Below are 20,956 nucleotides of genomic sequence, written 5' to 3' on the forward strand. Positions count from 1 at the left end.
TTTTCTCTCTCTCTCTCTCTCCCCTCCCTTCCTCCCTCCTTTTGACTTTTACTTAGCCCTCTGGATCTAATAGAGTTGCACAATTTTCTTTTGTGACATCTTGAATGTTAGTGTGCAGATTTTTTGGTTGTTGTTTCAGCATGGTATACAAGGAGCTTGAAATCTCTTTAACCAGGCCATTTGTTTTTGATATAGATACCTTATATTTTCTTCTATCTCTGCCCCCACCACCAATCTTTTGATTTTTATTTTAGTATTCCTTGTTGTCTAATGGATTCATTGAGTTTCTTTTACCCCATTCTGTTTTTTAGGAAGTCCACAATTTGGGTAAGGCTTTCCACCATCTTTTCTAAGCTATTTATTCTCCTCACAACTCCTTTCCCTCCAGAACTTGTAAATTTCATTTAGAATTTCATTTTTCATCTCTTATTTCATTTCTTCCAGTCACTGCTGCAGTCACTTGTGACCAAGTCATTTTGCCTCTGCTTGTGGCTAATACAGATTTATTCTCTTCTGGGTTTACCTCTCTAGCTTCTCATCCCAAAAAATATTTCTTCCTTATGTTTTCTTTTGATCACATATGTTTTTAGCTTCAGATCTGACCAGTCTTCTCTCACACTCTTAGACAGATTAGTTGGCCTTGTTTGTTCCTTTCCCTCTGTACTATGGATCCCACCGTTGCTGCCTTTCTGTTTGCAGTGTTGTACTAGGTCCTATCCTCTGTCTTAATCCCTGATTTCTGTCTGATTCTTTTGGCAGAGTCAAGAGAAGCACAAAGATTTGGAAGCATGATGAACAGGGTTCAAATGGCATTTCAGGCACTTACTAACTCCTGGGCAAGTTACTTAACACTTTCAAACTTCAATTTTCTCATCTATGAAACGAGAGATTTGGACTCCAATGAGTCCAAATTGAGACTTTCTTTTAGCTAATAAATCTACGGTCTTATTTTCCACTAATAATTCTAGCCAGTCTTTGTCTCCACCTTGCATGACTACCCTGTCAGTAAGTTCCATGCCCTGATAGGGTTCAGTCAGGTGGTGGAGATCATGCTGGTTTCATGCTTCCTGAACTCTGGTGTAGGCACTCTGGCCCTGTCTTCATGGTCCATGACCTGTAGAGGTTGGCCTTAGCTTCTACTTTTGTTCTCACAGGCCAGGGTCAGAATCTTTTTCAGCACCCCAATTATTAGAATGTAACTTGGATTGTGACCATCCTGGTTAGAGCACCAGTTGGCTGCAACACTGATTACTGGACTTTAAGGTGAATCCACTCCTGCAGCACCTCTCTCAGCTTTCCCTGTTTTCACCCATTTACCAGAGTTTGAACTGGTTTCCATAGTAGAATCCCCCTTCCATCTTCATAGATTCCAGATTGTCTGCCAGAGTTCAAGTAGACTACCTCTGATGTGGCCCTTCACTGTCAGACTTCACTGACTTTTAGTCATATTTTTGTGCAACTCTGGACTGAATGGAGGATCATAATTTTGTTTATCTTGAGTCTTTTTCATTTTAACACTACCTGGGAGTCTTCTGAAATATTTGCTGGAACTTGTCAGGAAAAGTCAGGCTCCTTTACAACCTTTTCCATCACCATCTTAACCAGAAGTCCCATCAACTTGGAGAACCTCTATCATTACTTGTCATGTGAAACGTACATATCTTCTAAGAGGCAGTGAGATTTAGTGAATAGGGAATTGACATAAATCAAAAAGACCTAGGCTCAATTTTCTCCTCAGTCACATACCAACTATGTGACCCTGAGAAAGATGCAGAATGATGGCTTATTTTTGATTATGATTAATGTAGGAATTTGTTTTATCTGATTATGCATATATATTATAGGTGATTTTTTTCTCTTTTTTAATGGAGGCAGGGATAGATAGGATGAAGAAAAATTAATTAATTGAAAAAAATTAAATTTAAAAAATTACAGAACATAATTTTCAGAGAAGGTGCCAATCTGCATTGGTAAAGGAAATTACTCAGAGAGTAATTGTGCGTTGATGAAAGAACTGTGCATCGATGAAGTCACAGGCTTAGACCAATTCAATTTTTTGTATTGACTCATATGTATACATGTTGCTTAACTCCAATAGAACTGAAGCTGCTTGAGAACAGGGACTCTTTTTGTCTTTGTATCCCCAACACCTAGCATAATTGGAGAATATTACTATATTCTAAGCACTTAATTGAACAACATACTGTTTAAAGAAACACAATACAAAGATTTCACAGAGTTAAATTAAGAAATTACAACAAAACTGATTATGTTTTAGCTCAAGTAAAAAAGATAGAGTACAAACATGATCTAAGACAATGCAACAATAAAAATAGACTTAATTAGATGAGATAATCAGAATAGAATATGTTTTGCTGAAAGGCACTATTAATTACTCAAAGGATTATGAATTTATACAAATAATAAATATATATGCACCAAATGGCATAGCATCTAAATACTTAAATGACTTATAGAGAGAAATAGATAATAAATATTGAGGGACCTCAATAAATTCCTTTCACATCTAGATAAATCTAAGCAAATAAACAAAAAACAGGTAAAATATTTGAATAAAATTTTAGAAAAGTTATACATGATAGACCTCTGGAGATTACTCAATGTGGATAGAAATGAGTATATATGTATTTCTCAGCTGTTTTTGGCACCTTTACAAAAAGTGACCTTAAAACTTCACAAACTAATGCAGAAAAACATGGACCATGATATGATAAAAAATCATATTCAATAAAGGGCTACTGAAGAAAGGATTAAAGCTAACTGCCGAATAAATTAATCATAAAAAATGAGTAGGTCAAAAAATAATTTCATTAAACATAAGACCACAATGAGATAGTGTTCCCAAAATTTTGGGGATATAGAAAAGGAAGTCTTTAATGGAAGATTTATATTTCTAAATATTTCCATCGATAAAGAAATAACAGATCCATTAATTAGTTGCAATGAATGCAACCAAAAAAACCTAGAAAATCAACTAATTGAAAAACCCTAATTAAATAAACTTTGAAGAATAATGAAGAAAGTAAGAAAACTATGCCTCAAAAGCTATTAAACTGGTATCTTTTGACCCACTGATACAACTGTTGAGTCTCTATTCCAAAGAGATCAAAAAAAGATGAAAAGGTCCTTAATTTACAAAAATATTTACAGCAGCACTTTCTGCAATAACAAAGATGTGTAAATTTAAAAAGATAATTACATCAAATGATTTAACAAGTGATGATGTATTATGATGGAATACTGTAAGAAATGATACTGCCTTTCATATACTGCCCCCCCCAAAAAAAGAAATGATGAAGAGAATGATGTCAGAAAAAAACTAATGCAAAATGAGTAGAACCAAGAGAACAATGCACACAGTAACAAGAAAACTATAAAGTTAAACAACTTTGAAAGACTTAGATACATTGATCAATATAGTGACCGACTATGATTCCAGAGAACTCATGACGAAGCATTCTGCCTGCTTCAGGATAGAGAGGTAATGGACTCAGAGTGAAAACTGAGACCTATTTTTTGGACATAGTCAATGCAGGAATTTATTTTGCTTGATTATACAGGTTTATAACAAAGGTGTTAATTTTGTTTTTCTGCATTCTTGATGGAGAGCAATCAAGAGATGGCAGTAGGAAGGAGAAAGATGAATTTTTGTTGATGAAAGAAATTTAATAAAAAAAGAAATGAAATAAAGTCTTTGGATTGCTGTTAAAAATATTAATATACAGTTTCAATCATTATCTGAAAAGTGTGTGTGTGTGTGTGTGTGTGTGTGTGTGTGTGTGTGTGTACCCTGGACCTGAGATTTCAATGGAATAGATAACATGTAGATAGATACCAACAGATACCAATGAGGACACTTTCTCTATGATGGCTTTTCAGCACCTGCTCTGTGGTAGTTTTGACAGGGCACTGAAGGATTAAAGGGCCCAAAGTCCTATAGCCAGATTACATTAGGGTCATAACATGAACCCAGGTCTTGTCAGTTCTGAGGCTGGCTCTCTATCTACTATGCCACATACACACACACACACACACACGCACACACACACACACACACAATTATTGGAAAATCACATCATCTAAACATTCTCCAATATACTACTTAAATAGTTTAAATGTGAATTTATAATGACTAACCTACATGGTCTCAACAACATTTTCCATTTAATTTTTTAGTTGTGCTTCTCTGTTCTTTACCTATAAGACTTTTAAGGGATTTTAGTTACTTCTTCAACTTTCAAATTTAAGATTAATTTTGTAAAACTAATATTTCATGGAAACAAGAACATTCCAAAAGAATCTTTCAGATTTTACCTTGCTGATGAAATTTATCTAATACCTCTGGGTATTCAAGTGCAAAGTCAAATAAAGAAAGGCTGAATTTCCTAATATTATGTGTAGAATTACTCTTTTTACACTGACAAAAAATAAAATTCCACATATAAGCCACGGAAGCAATTTGAAATGCATGCTTTTCTTAATTTTGAAATTATAAAAACACAAACACCTTAGTATACAACACTAACATGCCAGTCTATAAAGTCTATCTTAAAGAATTTGCAAATTCACAAAGAGCTTAGGTTCCAAAATAAGCTATTTTGTAACATTAAAACAAGAAACAGAAGTTAACACATACATCTTTAATTACTACTGACTCTATATTCCATTTTTCTCAGCTGAAAAGAGAACATAAATGAGACACAGTATTCTCCATAGGGTTTACCAAATCACAGGTTCTATGTAAGTTCATAAGATAGAAAGGTAATTAACAAAGGTGTATTTCTTGCTTGTACCTTTGGGTGGTTAAGTGATGAATTGAAACACTAAATCGTTTTGAATTATGGGGAAAAGTAACTCTGTAATGAGTATATTTACAAAAACAGTACATGCAAAAGCAGCTGACTATTTAAAAAAACAACAACACTAAGATGCACCACAGTTAGTGGACATGAATAATTAATTAGTAATTCATGCAGCTGTAGAGTACACAAAAAGCTAACATACTTACCTAATGATATGCTATCTAGATCTGTGTAAACAACAGTAAAAAGGAAACAAAAAGCAACACTCCAATCAAAACAGATCCAACTTCAAAAATTCCCACATAAAATAAGATTATGTCCTGTTTAACTTTAGGAGAAGTAGAATAGATGCCGTAGCAAACACAATTTTACCCTTTAAAATGTACATAAAACATGTAATGAAATCTTTTTAATGTCTTAATAGTCTTAAGGACACTCAAGAAGCTTCGATGAATTTTTAAAATCACAGAAATGATAAATGGTTCAATGGGGTTAAATGTATTTTTTAAGTGATCTTTTTTTTCCTATACTAGTCTATCTTCAAAAAAGGCCCTGCATGCAAATTAAAGACAGAATAATTTTCAGAAGCATAAGGAAATACAGCATCTATTCACAAAAGTAATAGAAAAAATATCCACCACAGGAGGCAACATGAGCTAAACAACCATGCATTTTATTAAAGAAAAATGTAATCAGAATTACCTTGTAAAGCATGTCCTAGTAAAGCATCTAGCTCCGGATTTAATTCTGCTTTCTCTTTCAACATATGGAATAAAAGCTGATTTTGAGTGGCACTAGTTATTTCCGTTTGCTTAAGTCGACCTTCAAGAACTTTAATTTGGGCCTCTTTCTGGGCTGCTTGGAGACCCTGAAATATTACCAAAAATAAAAATTTTTAAATGGCCTTTTTGAAAACTTGAACAGAACAAATGTCCTCCTCAAATGTCTACATAAATGTCCTCAAATGTCTACATAAATGAAGATAACCATGGGAAAAAGTTATATGAATCAGAAGACAATTTTACACAGATTAGCCATAATCATATTTTTTATACTCATCTGGGAGTAAGAGGAGAAAAATGTCTTCCAGTCAGAGGTTTCAAATTAAAATGAAACTGTATATTTCTGGTTGTTTTCTTTCCTCTGATTTCTTGATGAACATCTAAAAATAAGTACTAAGCCAAAACAATAATGCTGCGATTCTCTGGACTTTTATGGCTTTTATCTTATTCCTTATTTAAATATTATAAACAAGACCTATCTTAACTTTCCATTTGATTCAGTAGATTACCTAAACTACCATGACTGACAATTCCAGTTGGTACCTAAGTTCAAGTGCAGATAGGTGGTGCAGTGGAAAGAGAGCCAGGCCTAGAGTCAGGAAGACCTGAGTTCAAATCTGGCCTCAGACACTTACTAGCTGTGTGGCTCTGGGCAAGTCACTTAACCCTGTTTGATTTCCTCATCTGAAAAGTAAGCTGGAAAAGGAAATGGCAAACCATTCCAGTATCTTTGCCAAGAAAACCCTAAATGGGGTCACAAAGAATTAGACACAACTAATCAACAAAACAAAAACCACCGAAGTCCAATGATGTGAACTCTCCCATGAGAATCAGTCTGAAAATAAGACCCATTCCTGAACTGCTAAATAAACAAAGGTTAAGAGCAACAGGCAGGTGTAGGGACAAAAATTTTCAAAAGACTTAGATGCTCTGATCAACACAACAATGAACCACAATTCCAGAGAACTAATGATAAAATATGCTACCCACCTTCTGATAGAAAGGATGGACTAAGAATTAAGACTGAGACATTTTGGGGGACATATCCAATGTGGGAATTTGTTTTGCTTGACTATACAAGTTTGTAATGGGATTTTATTTTTCTTGCTTTCTCAATACAAGGCAGGGAGTGGGGGGTTTGCTAGAGAGAAGGTGGAAGAGAAAGTTCATGAAAATAAACAAAATTTAATTTTAAAAAATCAGTTTGACACGTACATGAACATGAATACATTTTCACAGAACCAATGAATGTTATTAGCCATGACAGATGGGCTTACCTAGAAGTGGGATGGCCCTGACTAATATATTCCAGGACAGAACGAGTATTTCATACTATATTTAGTGTACTCATTAAAATGTATATTCATACTTTACCTTATTAATGCCCATTGACAGAAAATGGTCTAGAAGATACCGAGCTTCTGTAAGAGTACAAGCACTTATCACTGTTGTGACATCCAGGGTCTCTCCTTCTTCCTGAAGCAAAAACAAAATTGTGATTATTGATTTGAGCTAAATGAATTAATAATTATACACTGAATGTTCACTGTGTCCTCCATGTTTTAACAACTAATCTCTGCTAATGTAAATATTCTGATTTTTATGTTACCAAAAGAGAGGTGTAACTGAAAAAGTAAGTGGGCCAGTCATTTAGTAAGAATAATAGAGTCCAAGTTCTACTATGACAACTCTAAAATATAAAAACAAACAAAAGACAAAGCACAAAAGGAAAGTCTCCAAAGGTTTATGACAAAACATTGAAAAAATTCACAACAAATGAGAAGATAAAGAAGGATAGTAATCTCCATTAGTGGAAGGAGTACCCACATTGAAGAAATCATGGATCCTCCTAGTATCACATTTATTATTTGTAAGGCAATGTTTACAATTTGGAAAAGCACAATATGTAGTCTCTGCCTTTAACATGCTTACACTGTATTAGGAAAAAAAGACAGAAGTTATACATGTGTAATCATGTGAAACATTTCCATATTAGTCATTTTGTGGAAGAAAACTCAAACAAAAACATTTTAGACAAACTGATATATTCATTATTCCTCAACCTCCCCTTACCCCCCGCTCACCCACCCCCCAAAAGTTACTTTCTTTCCTTCATAGATTTTATCATGTGTTCTTCCTTTCCTAGAATGCTCTCCTCCTTATCTAAATATGTGAAAAGAGAATTATACACAGTAATATTATGTTATATATTATATATATATAAATATAAAGCAGTATAAGTGCCATATGAATCATAAGTCAGAAGGAAAGACTACTTCAGAATAGGGTATCATAAAAGTACAGAATCCCAAAGGCTGAAGGAGCCATAAAGACCATTTATTCCAACTCTTCCTTAAGGCACGAATCAATAGTGTTAAAAAAAAAATTTATATTTATATAGTACTTTCTTCACAGTTGGAAACTTTTTGTTAACTCTGTTTTACAGATGAGAAAGCTAGGGCTTTAAGTAACAGAAGTAAGGTCTAAGCTTGCCTTTAATGCTTGAATACTACTTAGATAAGGAGGAGAGCATTCTAGGAAAGGAGGAACACATGATAAAATCTATGAAGGAAAGAAAGTACATTTGGGGGTTGGGTGAGCGGTGGGGGAAAGGGAGGTTGAGGAATAATGAATATATCAGTTTGTCTAAAATGTTTTTGTTTGAGTTTTCTTCCACAAAATGACTAATATGGAAATGTTTCACATGATTACACATGTATAACTTCTATCAAATTGCTTACCATTTAAGGAATGGGTGTGAGGAGGGAGACAATGATAGAATTTGGAATTCAAAACTTAAAAAAAAGAATGTTAAAAATTGTTTTTACATGTAATTAGGAAGAAAATAAAATACTTAAAAATAAAAGAAAAAATAATAATTTGATTTTTGGAATACCAACTTTAGCATTTCTGAGAAGAGTATTATGATACATTTATAAAATCTTATAGCAGATATAAATAGCTAAATCATATACTACTTTTATCTCTACAAGTTTACAGATCATAGAAAACACAAGTCTTTTATGTTAAATTTTTAAAATTAAACATATGTTAATTTTAAAAAATGTTCCACTACTCCAAGTCATCAAGTATTTTTTTTTTTTGGACTACTGACCTTTGCTTCTTCCATCTGCATGATATTGGCTTGACAATCAGAAATACTATCATTAATATAATCTATATTTGCAGTTAGTGACTCCATCTCTTCATTGATGTTAAGTACATTTCTATCACTATCTCCATTATCCTTGATGAACTTTTCCTTTCTTTTTGAAAGTTTTTCTCTTCTTTTTGTGAGTTCTTCACGTTGCTATTGCCACAGAAATGGATATAAATTAAACATTCACAAAATCATCAAGGTTAATAAAAAACTTGAAAAATACTTGTGTATTTGATCATGGAGCAAGTAATTTGAAAATAAAATCAAAACTGAACTGTTATGTGTCATACCTTGAGGAGTCTATTCATATCAGCCTCCATATTTGAAATTGTCATTTTTTGCATAATAATGTCTGTGACCCTGCGTTCAAGTAGCTGCCATTTCATCCGGGCTGTCTTTGATGTGTACACTCGACCAGTCATTCCCTTTCTCTGGTATTTCTTTCTGTGAACATTTGTACAAAAAATATTTCTGAGTACAATGTTATAGTATATTTTTATGCAACACAAGGTTTTTCATTTAATCAATCAATCAACAAGAAGTCATTATGTTAGGCACTGAGGATACAAAGAAATGAAACTGTCCTCACCTTCAAGAAGCTCACATTCTATCTGAGCAGACAACATGCACATTCATAAGTTTATACAAAGTATTTGGGAGGTGGGGAAGGAGGTGAGAAAGGACAGGAAAAGTTTCACATAGAAGGTGATATTTCAACTGAGCTTTAAAGTGAACCTGAGAAGCAGCTAGTGGCACAGTGGATAGAGCTCCAGTTTTGGAGTCAGGAAGACTTGAGTTCAAATCTGATCTCAGAAACTTGACACTTACTAGCTTTGTGACCCTGCGCAAGTCGCTTAACCCCAAATGCCTCATCAAAAAGCAAAAACAAAAATGGGAACCTGGAATTTTAAGGGGTAGAGATGAGGAGGCAGTGCATTCCAGCTAAAGAAGACAATCTATGCAAAGGCATGGAGACCGGAGAGGAGAAAGGTGGTATGATATGTGAGGAACAGCAAGAAGGTCGGTCTGCCTAGTCCAAACCATGAGTGAAGAATACTAATGTATATGACTGGAAAGGTATGTTTAAGCATAACATTTAGGGACAATACCTAAAATAACTGTTTCAGAAGAAAAGGAGAATTATTTTTACCTTGCACCATTCACTGGAATAATTGGTAATGCCTGAACTCTTGCAACTGGTATTTTCATTTTCTGTTGTATTACTCCTCTGGATGAATCTGAATCTACAGAGGTTATGCTAGAACCTGAGTCCTGAACAGAGACATCAGGTGAGCTCAGTTTCCTTGCAACTTTCCCAGCTACTTTATCTGACATGGGTCGTACTTGTCGACGAAGAGCTGTAACCTAAAAGAGAACAGATGAACTCATTTCCTTGATCTATGAAATTATTCTATTACAAAATTTCCAATAAATCCCATTACTATACCTCTTCTGTTTTACGACGAAGAACCACTTCTTGGTTTCTCTTTTGAGCTTCCAGGAGTCTGAGTTGATGCTACAAATAATATTAAAGAAGTCAGAATAGTAAAAATAAAAACCTATTATCTCTTAACTCTGTTCTATCCTGAAAGATTGAGAGATGAAGAGAGAATATGGTATAGTGTAGAACAGCTGTCAAAAAAGCAGCCTGTGGGCAACTTGTAGCCCATAAAAATCCTAAGTGCAGCTCAAATCAAATTAAAACATAATTGGAAAATATTTAACAAAATAAATAAAAATATAAAAAATAGACATTACATTTTAAAATTAAGTCAATAAGGGGCCTGCAGAAGGTTTAGTGGTTCCCATTTCTATTTGAGTTTGATACAACTGGTAGAGAGTATTAAGCAGAAGTTTTGGATTCAAGCCCTGGCTCAACCACCATTGAGCTAATGGGATATTATGCAAGTTATTTAATCTACCTGAGACTCATTTTCCTAATCTATAAAACTAAGTAATAACATTAAACTACCTACTTCACATAATTGTGAGGATCAAATAAAATGATATTTGTCAAATGTTTTATGATCATAAGGTGCTATATAAATGTAATGTTATCATTTAACATTTTCCCACGTCATTTTACTTACCTGTTTCCTTAAGAATCGTAAATCTATTATGTTATTTTTTTATTTCCACCAATTCTTATTAGAGGTGGTATCACATAATAGAGAGCAGACCTTGAAGTCAGGAAGTTAATAATTAAAGTTGCACCACCAACATATATTGGTTGTATGTCCCTAGGCAAGTCATTTAACTTTTCAGTGACCCAAGTAACTCTCTAAAACTATAGATGAAGAATAGCTACCAACTGGCATTGGAAGAGGAAGCTTCCTCACCAAGACTTCCCTATACCAATGGATCTGCTCCTCATCCCCACCCAAATAACTATTAAATGCTGAGATATCCAGGAGTCCGCTGCTGATAAAATGGATATGAGTGCATACTGCAAATCATCATATCAAATGATCTCTAAAATGATCTCATCATATCAGGATCTCTAAAAACAGAGTATCATGCAGTCATAGGTAGCAGCACTTTGTTTTGCTTGTTGCTTCTGGGATATGAATGAGAACATATGGATAGTGCTACAAATATCAAAACTACAAAGAAAAAGTAGTGCTAACAGTAGAAAATCAATCGAAATAAATGCTTCCACTAGTGACATGGCATAGTAGAAAGTCTGCTGAAATTGGGTTCAAAAGACTTGAGTATGAATCCTTTTTCCTACATGTACTACCTGCATAACCACAGGCAAGTCTTAAAATTTCAATCTTAGTTTCACCATCTGTAAAATAGGGATAAGAATACCCACATGAATAATGTTGTAAAGATCAACTGAAAAAAATCTTATTAAATTCAAAATATAAGTTATGACTATTTTCAGTAGTTGGTTCTTCCAATATAAAGGCCAATTACACACTTCTGACTGCTGAAATTCAGATATGATCTTTTATTTTTATTAGGGTTCAGTGACTATTTTTGGAAATTTGGGTAGAATTCCAAAAGAGACAGACTATATCATTGCTGAATTTACTATTTAGTATATATTACCAGCTTGTTTCCAAGTATTACAGATAATTCCTAAGAATATGGTGATAGTACATTTGAGTGATTCTTAAACACTATAAGAGGTATGATAGGGTATGGGAGAAAAGCTGCTGACCAGTAGACCTGAACTCTCTGACCTAATCACGGCATTGCCAAAATCTGTCCCTAAACAAGTCATTTCACTTCTCTTCACTCATTTTCTTTATCTAAGAAGGGGTTGAACTAGATGATCTTTAAATTTACTATAAAGCTCCATTAAATCTTAATTTACATAAGGACTACTGCTTACTATTATGAGTCAAGTACAAATGAGTTGAAACCTTTGGGGAACAGAAAAAGATATGGAAATCATGAGACACATTCAGTTTCCATGAAACTTGACCTTACTTGATTATAAAAAAGTGATTTCCAATGATTTTTGTTGTTTTCTATCCTTTGTTTACAATGCTTTTGAATTTGCTATTTTAGTTTATTTCCAAGTAGTAAATATTACTGTAGAATTTATTTAATACATTATTAGAGTCTTCACTGAAGTTGCTGAATATGACACTACTAATAATCTCACTTTGCAGTTTTTTTAAGTCTGAGTACCTGGGAATAAACCTCAGAATACAGCAAAACACTTGTCCTTTCAACTCAGCTATTTTCACAGCATGAGTCTCATATTAATTCATATTCTGTTAGTCATAAGATTATGAAATAAAGACAAGCAATACTCAGAAGATATAAGGAAGCTCTCATTGGTGTAGATTATACCCGGTGAGGGAATTCCCTCTTCTAATGCAGGTCAGCATCTCCTATGCTACATATAGTCTTAAATTGTTGCCTAGGGCATTGAGAGGGGTCACAAAGCTAGTTGGTGTGAGAGGTGTCAGACATGAATCTGGAGCTTCCTGGTTCCAAGGCTAGCTTTCTATCTACCACTCTACCTCTTTCAGAAGCAATTCTCAATTAAGAAGAATTGGGCCTACATGCAAACACTGACCCACCCATAACCAAAACTATTTGTTAGGAATTCTTTTTTATTACATGCTAAAAACCTCATTTCTATCTAGAACTCTTTTTTATTACATGCTAAAAATCTCATTTCTATCTAGAACTCAAAAACATTATAACTAACAATAACTGACATTTATAAGGCAATTTACTGAGAGGCAGTACAGATAATTACTATTCCTGATCTATAGATAAAGACACTGAGGCATAGAAAAGTGATTGTCCAAGGTATCATGGCTATTAAGTGGCAGAACCAGCACATACTGTAAACCTAGGCTTTCTAAAATACAGAATCAGAATTACAGATTTAAAAAAAAAATTACAGATGTTAGGAGTTTGAAAAGGACCTCAGATGCCACTCAGTCAAATCCATTCCTTAACATGAATCTTCACTGCAATGAACATAACATCCTTTGTTTGCCAGAGCTCCAAGGAAATTAACTCTATTTTTGGATAGCTCTAATCACAAGGAACTTTTTTTACTGACATCAAGCCTAAATGTGTCTCTTTACAACTTCTACTAAATTTGTCCTGCCCTCTGGAGCCAAGCAGAACGAGTCTCACTTCTTTTCCACTTAATGGCCCTTTAAATGCTGGAAAACAGCCACATAGGCCTCACAAGTCTTCTCTTCTCCAGACTAAACATCTCCAGCTTCTTAAATCAAACTTCACATGGCATAATCACTAGGCCATTCACCACTCTACTTGGCTTCCTCCATATACTTCTAATTTCTTTCCTAAAATGTGGCACAATACAATACAGCACAGCAGAGCTCACAGGTATTGTCACCTCTCCCCTCCCCTAAACCTGGATACAATGCTTTTCTTAAACCAATCTATGTTCTTAGTAACATTTTTGGCTGCTGTATCACTCCTTTGATTCAAATTGAGCTTGCAGGCCAGGCCACTAAAACTCTAAAAATCTTTTTTCAAATGAACTGCTACTTGGCCATACCTGGCCCATCTTGCACTTCTGAAATTGATCTTCTGAACTCAACTATAATAATTTATGCTTAGCCCTATTAAATTCGGCTCATAATTCTACCCATGATTTTTCAGGATCCTGATTCTGTCATCTAATATACTAAACACACCTCACAGTTTTGTGTCATTGGCAAATTAGGTAAATGTGCCATCCATGATTTTATCAAGGTCACTGATAAAAATATTAAACAATACCAAATGGGACCAGGGACAGATGCTAAGGCAGTAGAGACTTCCTTCCAAGTTAATACTGTACCATTCCTGACTATTTTTTTGTTCAGCCAGGTAGCCACTTCCAAATCCACCTAATTTTGATACTGTCTCTCCTGTATCACTCTGTCACTTCATCTCATCACAGGAAATGTGCCATAGTAGATGAGACCTTGGAGTTAGGAAATTCCGGGTTCAAGTTCCACCTCTGCCACGTAATGACTATTGGGCAAATCACTTCAATTCTCAGTACCTCAGGCAACTCTCTAAGACTCTATGATGTAAAACAACTAGAAGGAATTTCTTCTCCAGAATATATCTAAACAGATGGTCTAGATAGAGGAAAAAAAGTTGCCAAAACATATCAACTTTAAACACATAAACCATTTCACTAAAATAAACCATTTTACTTCTCTCCTGACCTCTCTCTTCCTGTCTAAAGGTCCTTTTTAATTCCCTAAAGTTGTCTACATATTGATGTATTCTTCAGGGAGGGTTCATAGAATCACATATCCAGTCCAGTATATTATCTGAACAGAAATTCCCTGCTGACAAATGATCAAGCAGCCCTCTCATTTGAAAACCTCCTAAAGTGCCAGAACCTATTACCATAGAGGCAGTTCACCTGTCTTTAGAATAACTATTTATTAGGAGGTTTTCCTTTGCACTAAGCCAAAATTTGCCTGTCTGCAACTTCTACCTAAGTTTGACAAGATCTGCGTGCTAATGGAGAGGTGAACAAAGAGAGGAAAAAAATGTCCAGTGAGAAATTCTTTTCTGATAAGTAGCTTTCTTGAAGCTTCAGAAAGTCTTGTTTAGAATGGCTAATAACAGAAACAGCTTACTTCTTGTGTGACTTTGGTCAAGACACTTACCCTCCCTGGGCCTCAGTTTCTTCATGGGTAAAATAGTGATGGTAAGACTAGATGAGCTTTGAAGTCCTATCAAACTCTGGATCAATGATCCTTTGATCCTATAGTCTCTAAAGCTGTACTACTACCTAGAGATACTCAGTTTCTCTCACTATTCTTCCTATGATTAGATAGATACATAGACATAGATAGATATAGATATAGATTTAGATATAGACATAAACTACCACATCTGGGAATAGTATGGTTAATTTTAATTCTTTCTCTCCATAAATTTTCATATTTATCCAAGGAATTTCCCTCTAACAACTTCACAAAGGAATTTAATGTCTATGACAAATAGAATATTTGTAGGAGGGCTGAATTTTGGGAGAGCTGAAATCTTTAGACTCACATCTCGTTTACGCTGATCCTTTTTAAGTTGTGCAATCTCTCTGTTTCTTCTAGATTCTGTCATTCTGGCTTTTTCTTGTTCTTCTTTCATTTGTTTCATTAGGCGTACCTATATAAATTAGAGATTAGTATCTCAGAATCACAAGAAGATTATATATACTGTATGTAGTTTACTTCACAGGAAAGCATTTGTAATTTTAAAAATTTGTAAATTATAAATGACCAGTTGGTTTCAGTTGGAGAAGGGTGTGTTGGTACAAAATTAATGTAGAAGCAACATCTTATATTTTATACTTCTAAATTCTATCTATGTACTTAGGTCTCAAGCTTGAATTTGTTAATTACACATAAGTATATTAATGCTAGTGCTTCTACAGTTGACTATGTTTGGTATTTTTAGGAAATGAATTGTTGGGTTGTCTTAAACAACACAGAACAAGTTACAACTGAGATATACAAGCATTTCAAAATTAGAGAATAAATACCTAAGTGGCAATTTGGACAAGAGAATAAGAATTTCAACTAAATTTCAGCTGCTCTATAGGACAACAGTAAAGATGAAAACTACCTAGAGGAAACTGTTTCTTCACAGCTATAGGAGCAAGTGTCATTTGCAAGATTGAAAGTCCCTTTGCTGAACAAATATAATATCTTCTAACTCCAAGTGATAGGTACTCCAAACACCAAAATCTCTTTGAAATAAAAATCAATACCTTTGTTTTTTTCATTTCCATCACATCCTGCTGTAATTTCTTCAATTGCTTTTCATATTGAGATTGATTTTTCAGCAAACGTGCATGTTCTTTTTGAGCTGTTTGGAGTCGCTGTAGCTCTTTGTTCATAGTCTGAAGTTTTTTCTCATACTCAGATCTAACTTTTTTTGCCTTTTCTTCTGAGCAAGATTCCACAGAACCTAAATAGCCCAAAGATATTTGAATTATCTCATTGTGACATTGCCTGGCAAACTCCTCATCATACTTTGAAGTGACCATCTACATCTCTGTTTCAGCTCTGATAGGTGAGCTTTTGCCTTATTCTGTCCAGAACCAGGCCTCCGTGTCATTTTCTGCATTCTCTATACCATGTATCTACACTTATTCTATCTCACCTTTCAGCCACCCATTATGCATTGTTTTGCCTCATTAGAATATAAGGTCCTTGGGGGCAGATACTGTCTTGTTTGCTTGTCTCTGTATCCTCAACATTTAGCAGACTGCCTGGCATATAAGTGCTTAATACACGTAACTCCCTTTCTATCTCTCTGCCTGTCTCTTTCTATCTAATCTATCTCTATCTATCTCCCTATCTATATGAGTTGTGAGTTTTGACTTCATCAATTCACAAATCAGGACTTTAAAGAGAATAATTATCCACCACAGAATATTTTCTAATAGATAAGTAAGATTCTAATAGGCAAGGTTGTCTCTCTTCTTGGAGGGAGCTAAATGGAGCAGTAGATAGAATGCTGGGCCTGGAGTTGGGAAAATCTGAATTCAAATCTGACTTCAAACACTTATTAGCTGTGTGATCCTGGTCAAGTCACTTCACCTCTGTTTGCTTCAGTTTTCTCAACTTTAAAATAAAGATTAAAAATAGCACTTACCTCCTAGGGTTGTGAGGATCAAAAGAGATAATATTTGTAAAGTTCTTAGCACAATAGTGACACATAGCAGGTGCTTAATAAATGTTGTTCCTATCTGATGCCTCATTCCACTACCCATGCTGATGCACGTGTAATTTTTTTTAATTTCAGAAGGAAGTATGCAAATGTAAATCAAGACATTAACGGCAAATTAACTAAACAGCAGTAAATAGTCTGAACTTTGTACAAAGTAATTATGGGGTCCTTAAAGGCTACCAGCCTGGAAAAAAAAAAGCTATGACAATTAAGCATGAGACTAATTAATATTTTCATCTAGCTTCTCATTTTGTCATTTTCTTTCTTCCATTAAAAGAAATATAAGATAAAATCAACAATAATCTATGAACATTTATTTAAAGTATAATTCTTACCTAAGTTTTGTAGCACCTGGTCTCTTTCAAGCTGAGTGTCCCGAATTTTATGTTGTAACATCATTAGCTTTTCTTCATATTGTTTTTTCAATGTCTGTAGTCTTCTCTGACTGTTTTCTAATTCATCAATCAGCTTTTGTTTTATTGCAATTTCACAAGTAATATGTGCTAAGTCTTCCTGATAATTGGCTATTTATGAAAGAAGAAAACAGAAACACTGAGAATGTGCCCAAAAGATGACACTGGGCATAAGGTATTCAAATAAAAGCAAGAAAATTCCAGGGTAAAACCAGAAACTAATGGCACTGAACATACAAAGCACCACATTAGTTTGACACATAAAGCATTTCCTGTTTGAAGTATGAAAGAAAATCAAACAATAACCAATTTCAATAATAGAAAAATCACTTTCCTACAGATAATATGAACATATGGGTCAGCAGTCATAAAAGCTGCTTTTGAGGAAATAAGAAAACAAAAGTTTAACAAGAAGTTTAACAGAAGTTAGGCAAGTTCCCCAAATACGTTTTTGGCATTAAAGGATAGGGAGGACAGGTACCTTTTTCATCTGACTCAGAATCAGATTCATCAGAGCTTTCACCAGCTTCAATGTTATCCTCCTCCTCTTCTTCATCTTCTTCATCTTCCTCATGTTCACTTGCTTCTTGGTTTTCTTCCTATAAGATAAGATGTTATGGAAAATTATTATTGGCAAAAATATTGGTTTCCTCACAAAAAAGATATTGCTAAATTTTTGAAAAACGGTTTACTTCTATGAAAAAGGCAAAGAAAAAAATTGCATTTTTTAAAAATCTCAAAATTATTTTAAATAATAATGATATGTAAGACCACTTCCCCCCTGAAACAAAAGTATACCTGATCTCAGTATTATACTTCACAGACCAGTCAATCTACTTCCTTAATGACAGAATCCAACATATGCCAATATATCAAGCTAACAGGAGGAAAAAATTTCCTTAATAAGTCTATAATCAAAGCAACAATTTATACCAGTGTGCCACTTAGACTCTGGTTTCCAAAATATGTTAAAAACAGGTGCTAGGAATTACAAACAACAAAATCTAGTGATTAAAATTTGCTCTTTCATACTTACTACTTCTATTTCATTATTTTCTCTTTCCGAAATGCCCCTTTCTTCTTTCCTCTCCTGTTCAACGTCTGTATTTTCCTCTTTAACAACACTAAGAGAAACATATAGATATAATATTAAATTAAAGATGTTATTAATTTGCTTTTACTTTAATCTATTTTCAAAATAATACTCTATAACTATTTATGAGAACATAGTCTCATAAGAGATCAGAAGATTTGGTTACATGCTGCAATGTCTTATGCATCAAGAAGATGGAAAATACCAGTTAGTCAGTCCTATAGTTATTTACTAATTCATAGGAAAACATATTTCAACAACAGAGGATGAAATTTTGCCCTGAAGCATAAGAGTGATGACACAGCTAAAAACTGTCATAGCTCTAATTTGCTAATTTAAATGAGCACTACCATTTTCCTCCTTCTTCCCAAGGATCTGTTTTTAAAAAACAAATTTAAAATAAACATGTAATTTATAACAGTTAACAAAATAAGGATACAGTTTATGTCTCCACTGATAGCTCAAATCAAAGTGGACCATAAAAACCAAGGTCAATTGTGCCTTGATGAGTGTGCCCACATTGGCCAAACTTATACAAGAGGCCAGCTTTCTCAGAGAAACAATGCTGAAAATTTTTTTCTTTAGCCATCTCCATAGCACTGGGGTACTGTTTCTCCTTGTGCTATGACTGAAGTGGCTATCTTTTATACCACTATTTTGAAAATAAAGGTTGGGTTTTGAATGGATATAAAAATTCAGGTGACTTCCTACAAAACTTGTCACCCAACTGAATGTTTTCCTCTTCAATCAACAAGGACCAGCAGCAATATAAGTACAGACAGACAGTCATCTCACATAATTATTCATTTCTGGGTTAATCTAGTGCTGAACTTTAATGAATAATATTGGGGCTTCTAGATGACCAGAGGCTCCTTCAAACTCCAGATAATGCAATAAATAACAGCTCCTGTAAGCCTTAGGATGTGAAAAAGGGAATTCATATATATGTTAATTAGTTGTAGAATTTATCAAGATAAAACATCTAAACAAAATGGTTGTTTCATAGGATCATATATTTAGAGCTAGAAGTAACCTTACAGATCATTAAATCTAACTCCTTCATTTCAGAGATGAGAAAACTGATTTCCTGAAAGGTTAAATGACTTGCCCAGGACAGAAATTTTAATGAGCTTTGACCCAAGACTGTATTTTAAAAGCTAAAATGGCATTCTAAAATCCTAAGTATTAAAAGAATACTCTAAGAAGACATTAACAAATGAAGCTTCTAATATAAAAATCCCCTTGTAATAAGGGAAGCACTATACCAGAATAGCTTCACAAGGGTTTTGTAGATACTTCTTAGATATTTTAATGTTTTCTAAGGTTTTCCCTCAAATATATAGATTTATTTTTAATGTTTAGTTTAAAACACAATTTTATTATGACATAAATTGCTGAAGTGTTAGATAAATAAAAATTTAAAATCTACTATGCCAAATACAAGTTAATAAAAAAAATTAAGTAGAAAATAATGTATGAACTGAACCTTTTTATTTTATTTTAAAGTATCAACAATTTTAAAGGCAAAGAAAACAAGAAAAGAATACATTTATGGTGGTAATGCAAACTGGAAAAGTAACATTAGAGTTAAAAGTAGCCTATAAAAGTAAATTAGAAACTTTTTATTTCAATAATATATACTCTGATGTTAAGGGAAGCAATCAGTATATGTATGACCTCTGGGGAAAGAATGAGAGTGAAATTCAATGAAGCTTCACTTGTTCATGGATTTCCCACCTCCATTCAAACTAGGCTGGCCCCTACCTTCAAAGAATTCCCAGTGGTACAGCTTTTGTGAAATACTACAAACACAAGTCTGATGGATAATGAGAATGTTCCATTTTTATATTTCCTTTTTATAAATGAACCAATCACCTGTGTATATTATCCATTTTACTATATGTATAAAGACAAGTTTGTATTATTAATGAAATTTTGTATTCAAAATGAAGTGAACATGTATATGTGTGCGCATGTGGGCACCCATGCATCTTATTTAAATAGGTAACAAGGATTCACATTATCTCATACACAATCAGGAATTTTAAAGTAGGCTGCAAATATGGGAGATGATCATATAGAAACATGCAAAAACTGACATGGAAGAAAGCATGGTTCCATTAGGAGAAAGAAATGAAGGGGATACGAAGAAAATTATATTCTGACAAAAGAGGAGGGAATAAACAAATTGAGCAGATTTAGTGATCGTTATATTACCATCATACAAAGATTTGGTCTGAAGCAAAACAGATGACACTTGGAGAGGACTTTTATGAAAAAAAAATTATGTGTGCAATATACTGAATGCTTCTCTTCCCTTGGTTATTCAATGTATTGGAACTGCTGATTTTTCACCATCATAGAATCCCACTTGAAAACTCCGAAAAGGAAGTTAAACTCATTTATTTAAATATCAAGTCAAGTGTTATCACCTAACAATATGTTACCGGTAGCAACTCTATACTTGAGGCTTGCAACAAAGAGATAAAACAGATAGCAAT

General features: G+C 33.9%; 1 protein-coding gene across 6 annotated transcripts in view; it reads right to left on the bottom strand.

Moving 5' to 3' along the window:
• KIF21A (kinesin family member 21A) overlaps window positions 1-20,956 on the bottom strand; it is a 178,985-nt gene that overhangs the window by 55,066 nt on the left and 102,963 nt on the right. For 4 of the 6 annotated variants that reach the window (XM_027858956.1, XM_027858953.1, XM_027858955.1 and 1 more), the window contains exons 12-23: window positions 18,399-18,486; window positions 17,844-17,961; window positions 17,285-17,473; window positions 15,985-16,184; window positions 15,273-15,380; window positions 10,213-10,281; window positions 9,916-10,130; window positions 9,056-9,209; window positions 8,721-8,915; window positions 6,980-7,081; window positions 5,526-5,691; window positions 5,030-5,050 (exon numbers count right to left, since the gene is read on the bottom strand). In XM_027858956.1, the coding sequence (XP_027714757.1) occupies window positions 5,030-5,050; window positions 5,526-5,691; window positions 6,980-7,081; window positions 8,721-8,915; window positions 9,056-9,209; window positions 9,916-10,130; window positions 10,213-10,281; window positions 15,273-15,380; window positions 15,985-16,184; window positions 17,285-17,473; window positions 17,844-17,961; window positions 18,399-18,486 (1,625 nt within the window). The remainder of the gene's footprint in view (window positions 1-5,029; window positions 5,051-5,525; window positions 5,692-6,979; window positions 7,082-8,720; window positions 8,916-9,055; window positions 9,210-9,915; window positions 10,131-10,212; window positions 10,282-15,272; window positions 15,381-15,984; window positions 16,185-17,284; window positions 17,474-17,843; window positions 17,962-18,398; window positions 18,487-20,956) is intronic. The other 2 variants (XM_027858954.1, XM_027858957.1) reach the window with 1 other exon arrangement.

Source organism: Vombatus ursinus, unplaced genomic scaffold (assembly GCF_900497805.2).
Source record: "Vombatus ursinus unplaced genomic scaffold, bare-nosed wombat genome assembly UNPS02013950.1, whole genome shotgun sequence".
NCBI lineage: Eukaryota > Metazoa > Chordata > Mammalia > Diprotodontia > Vombatidae > Vombatus > Vombatus ursinus.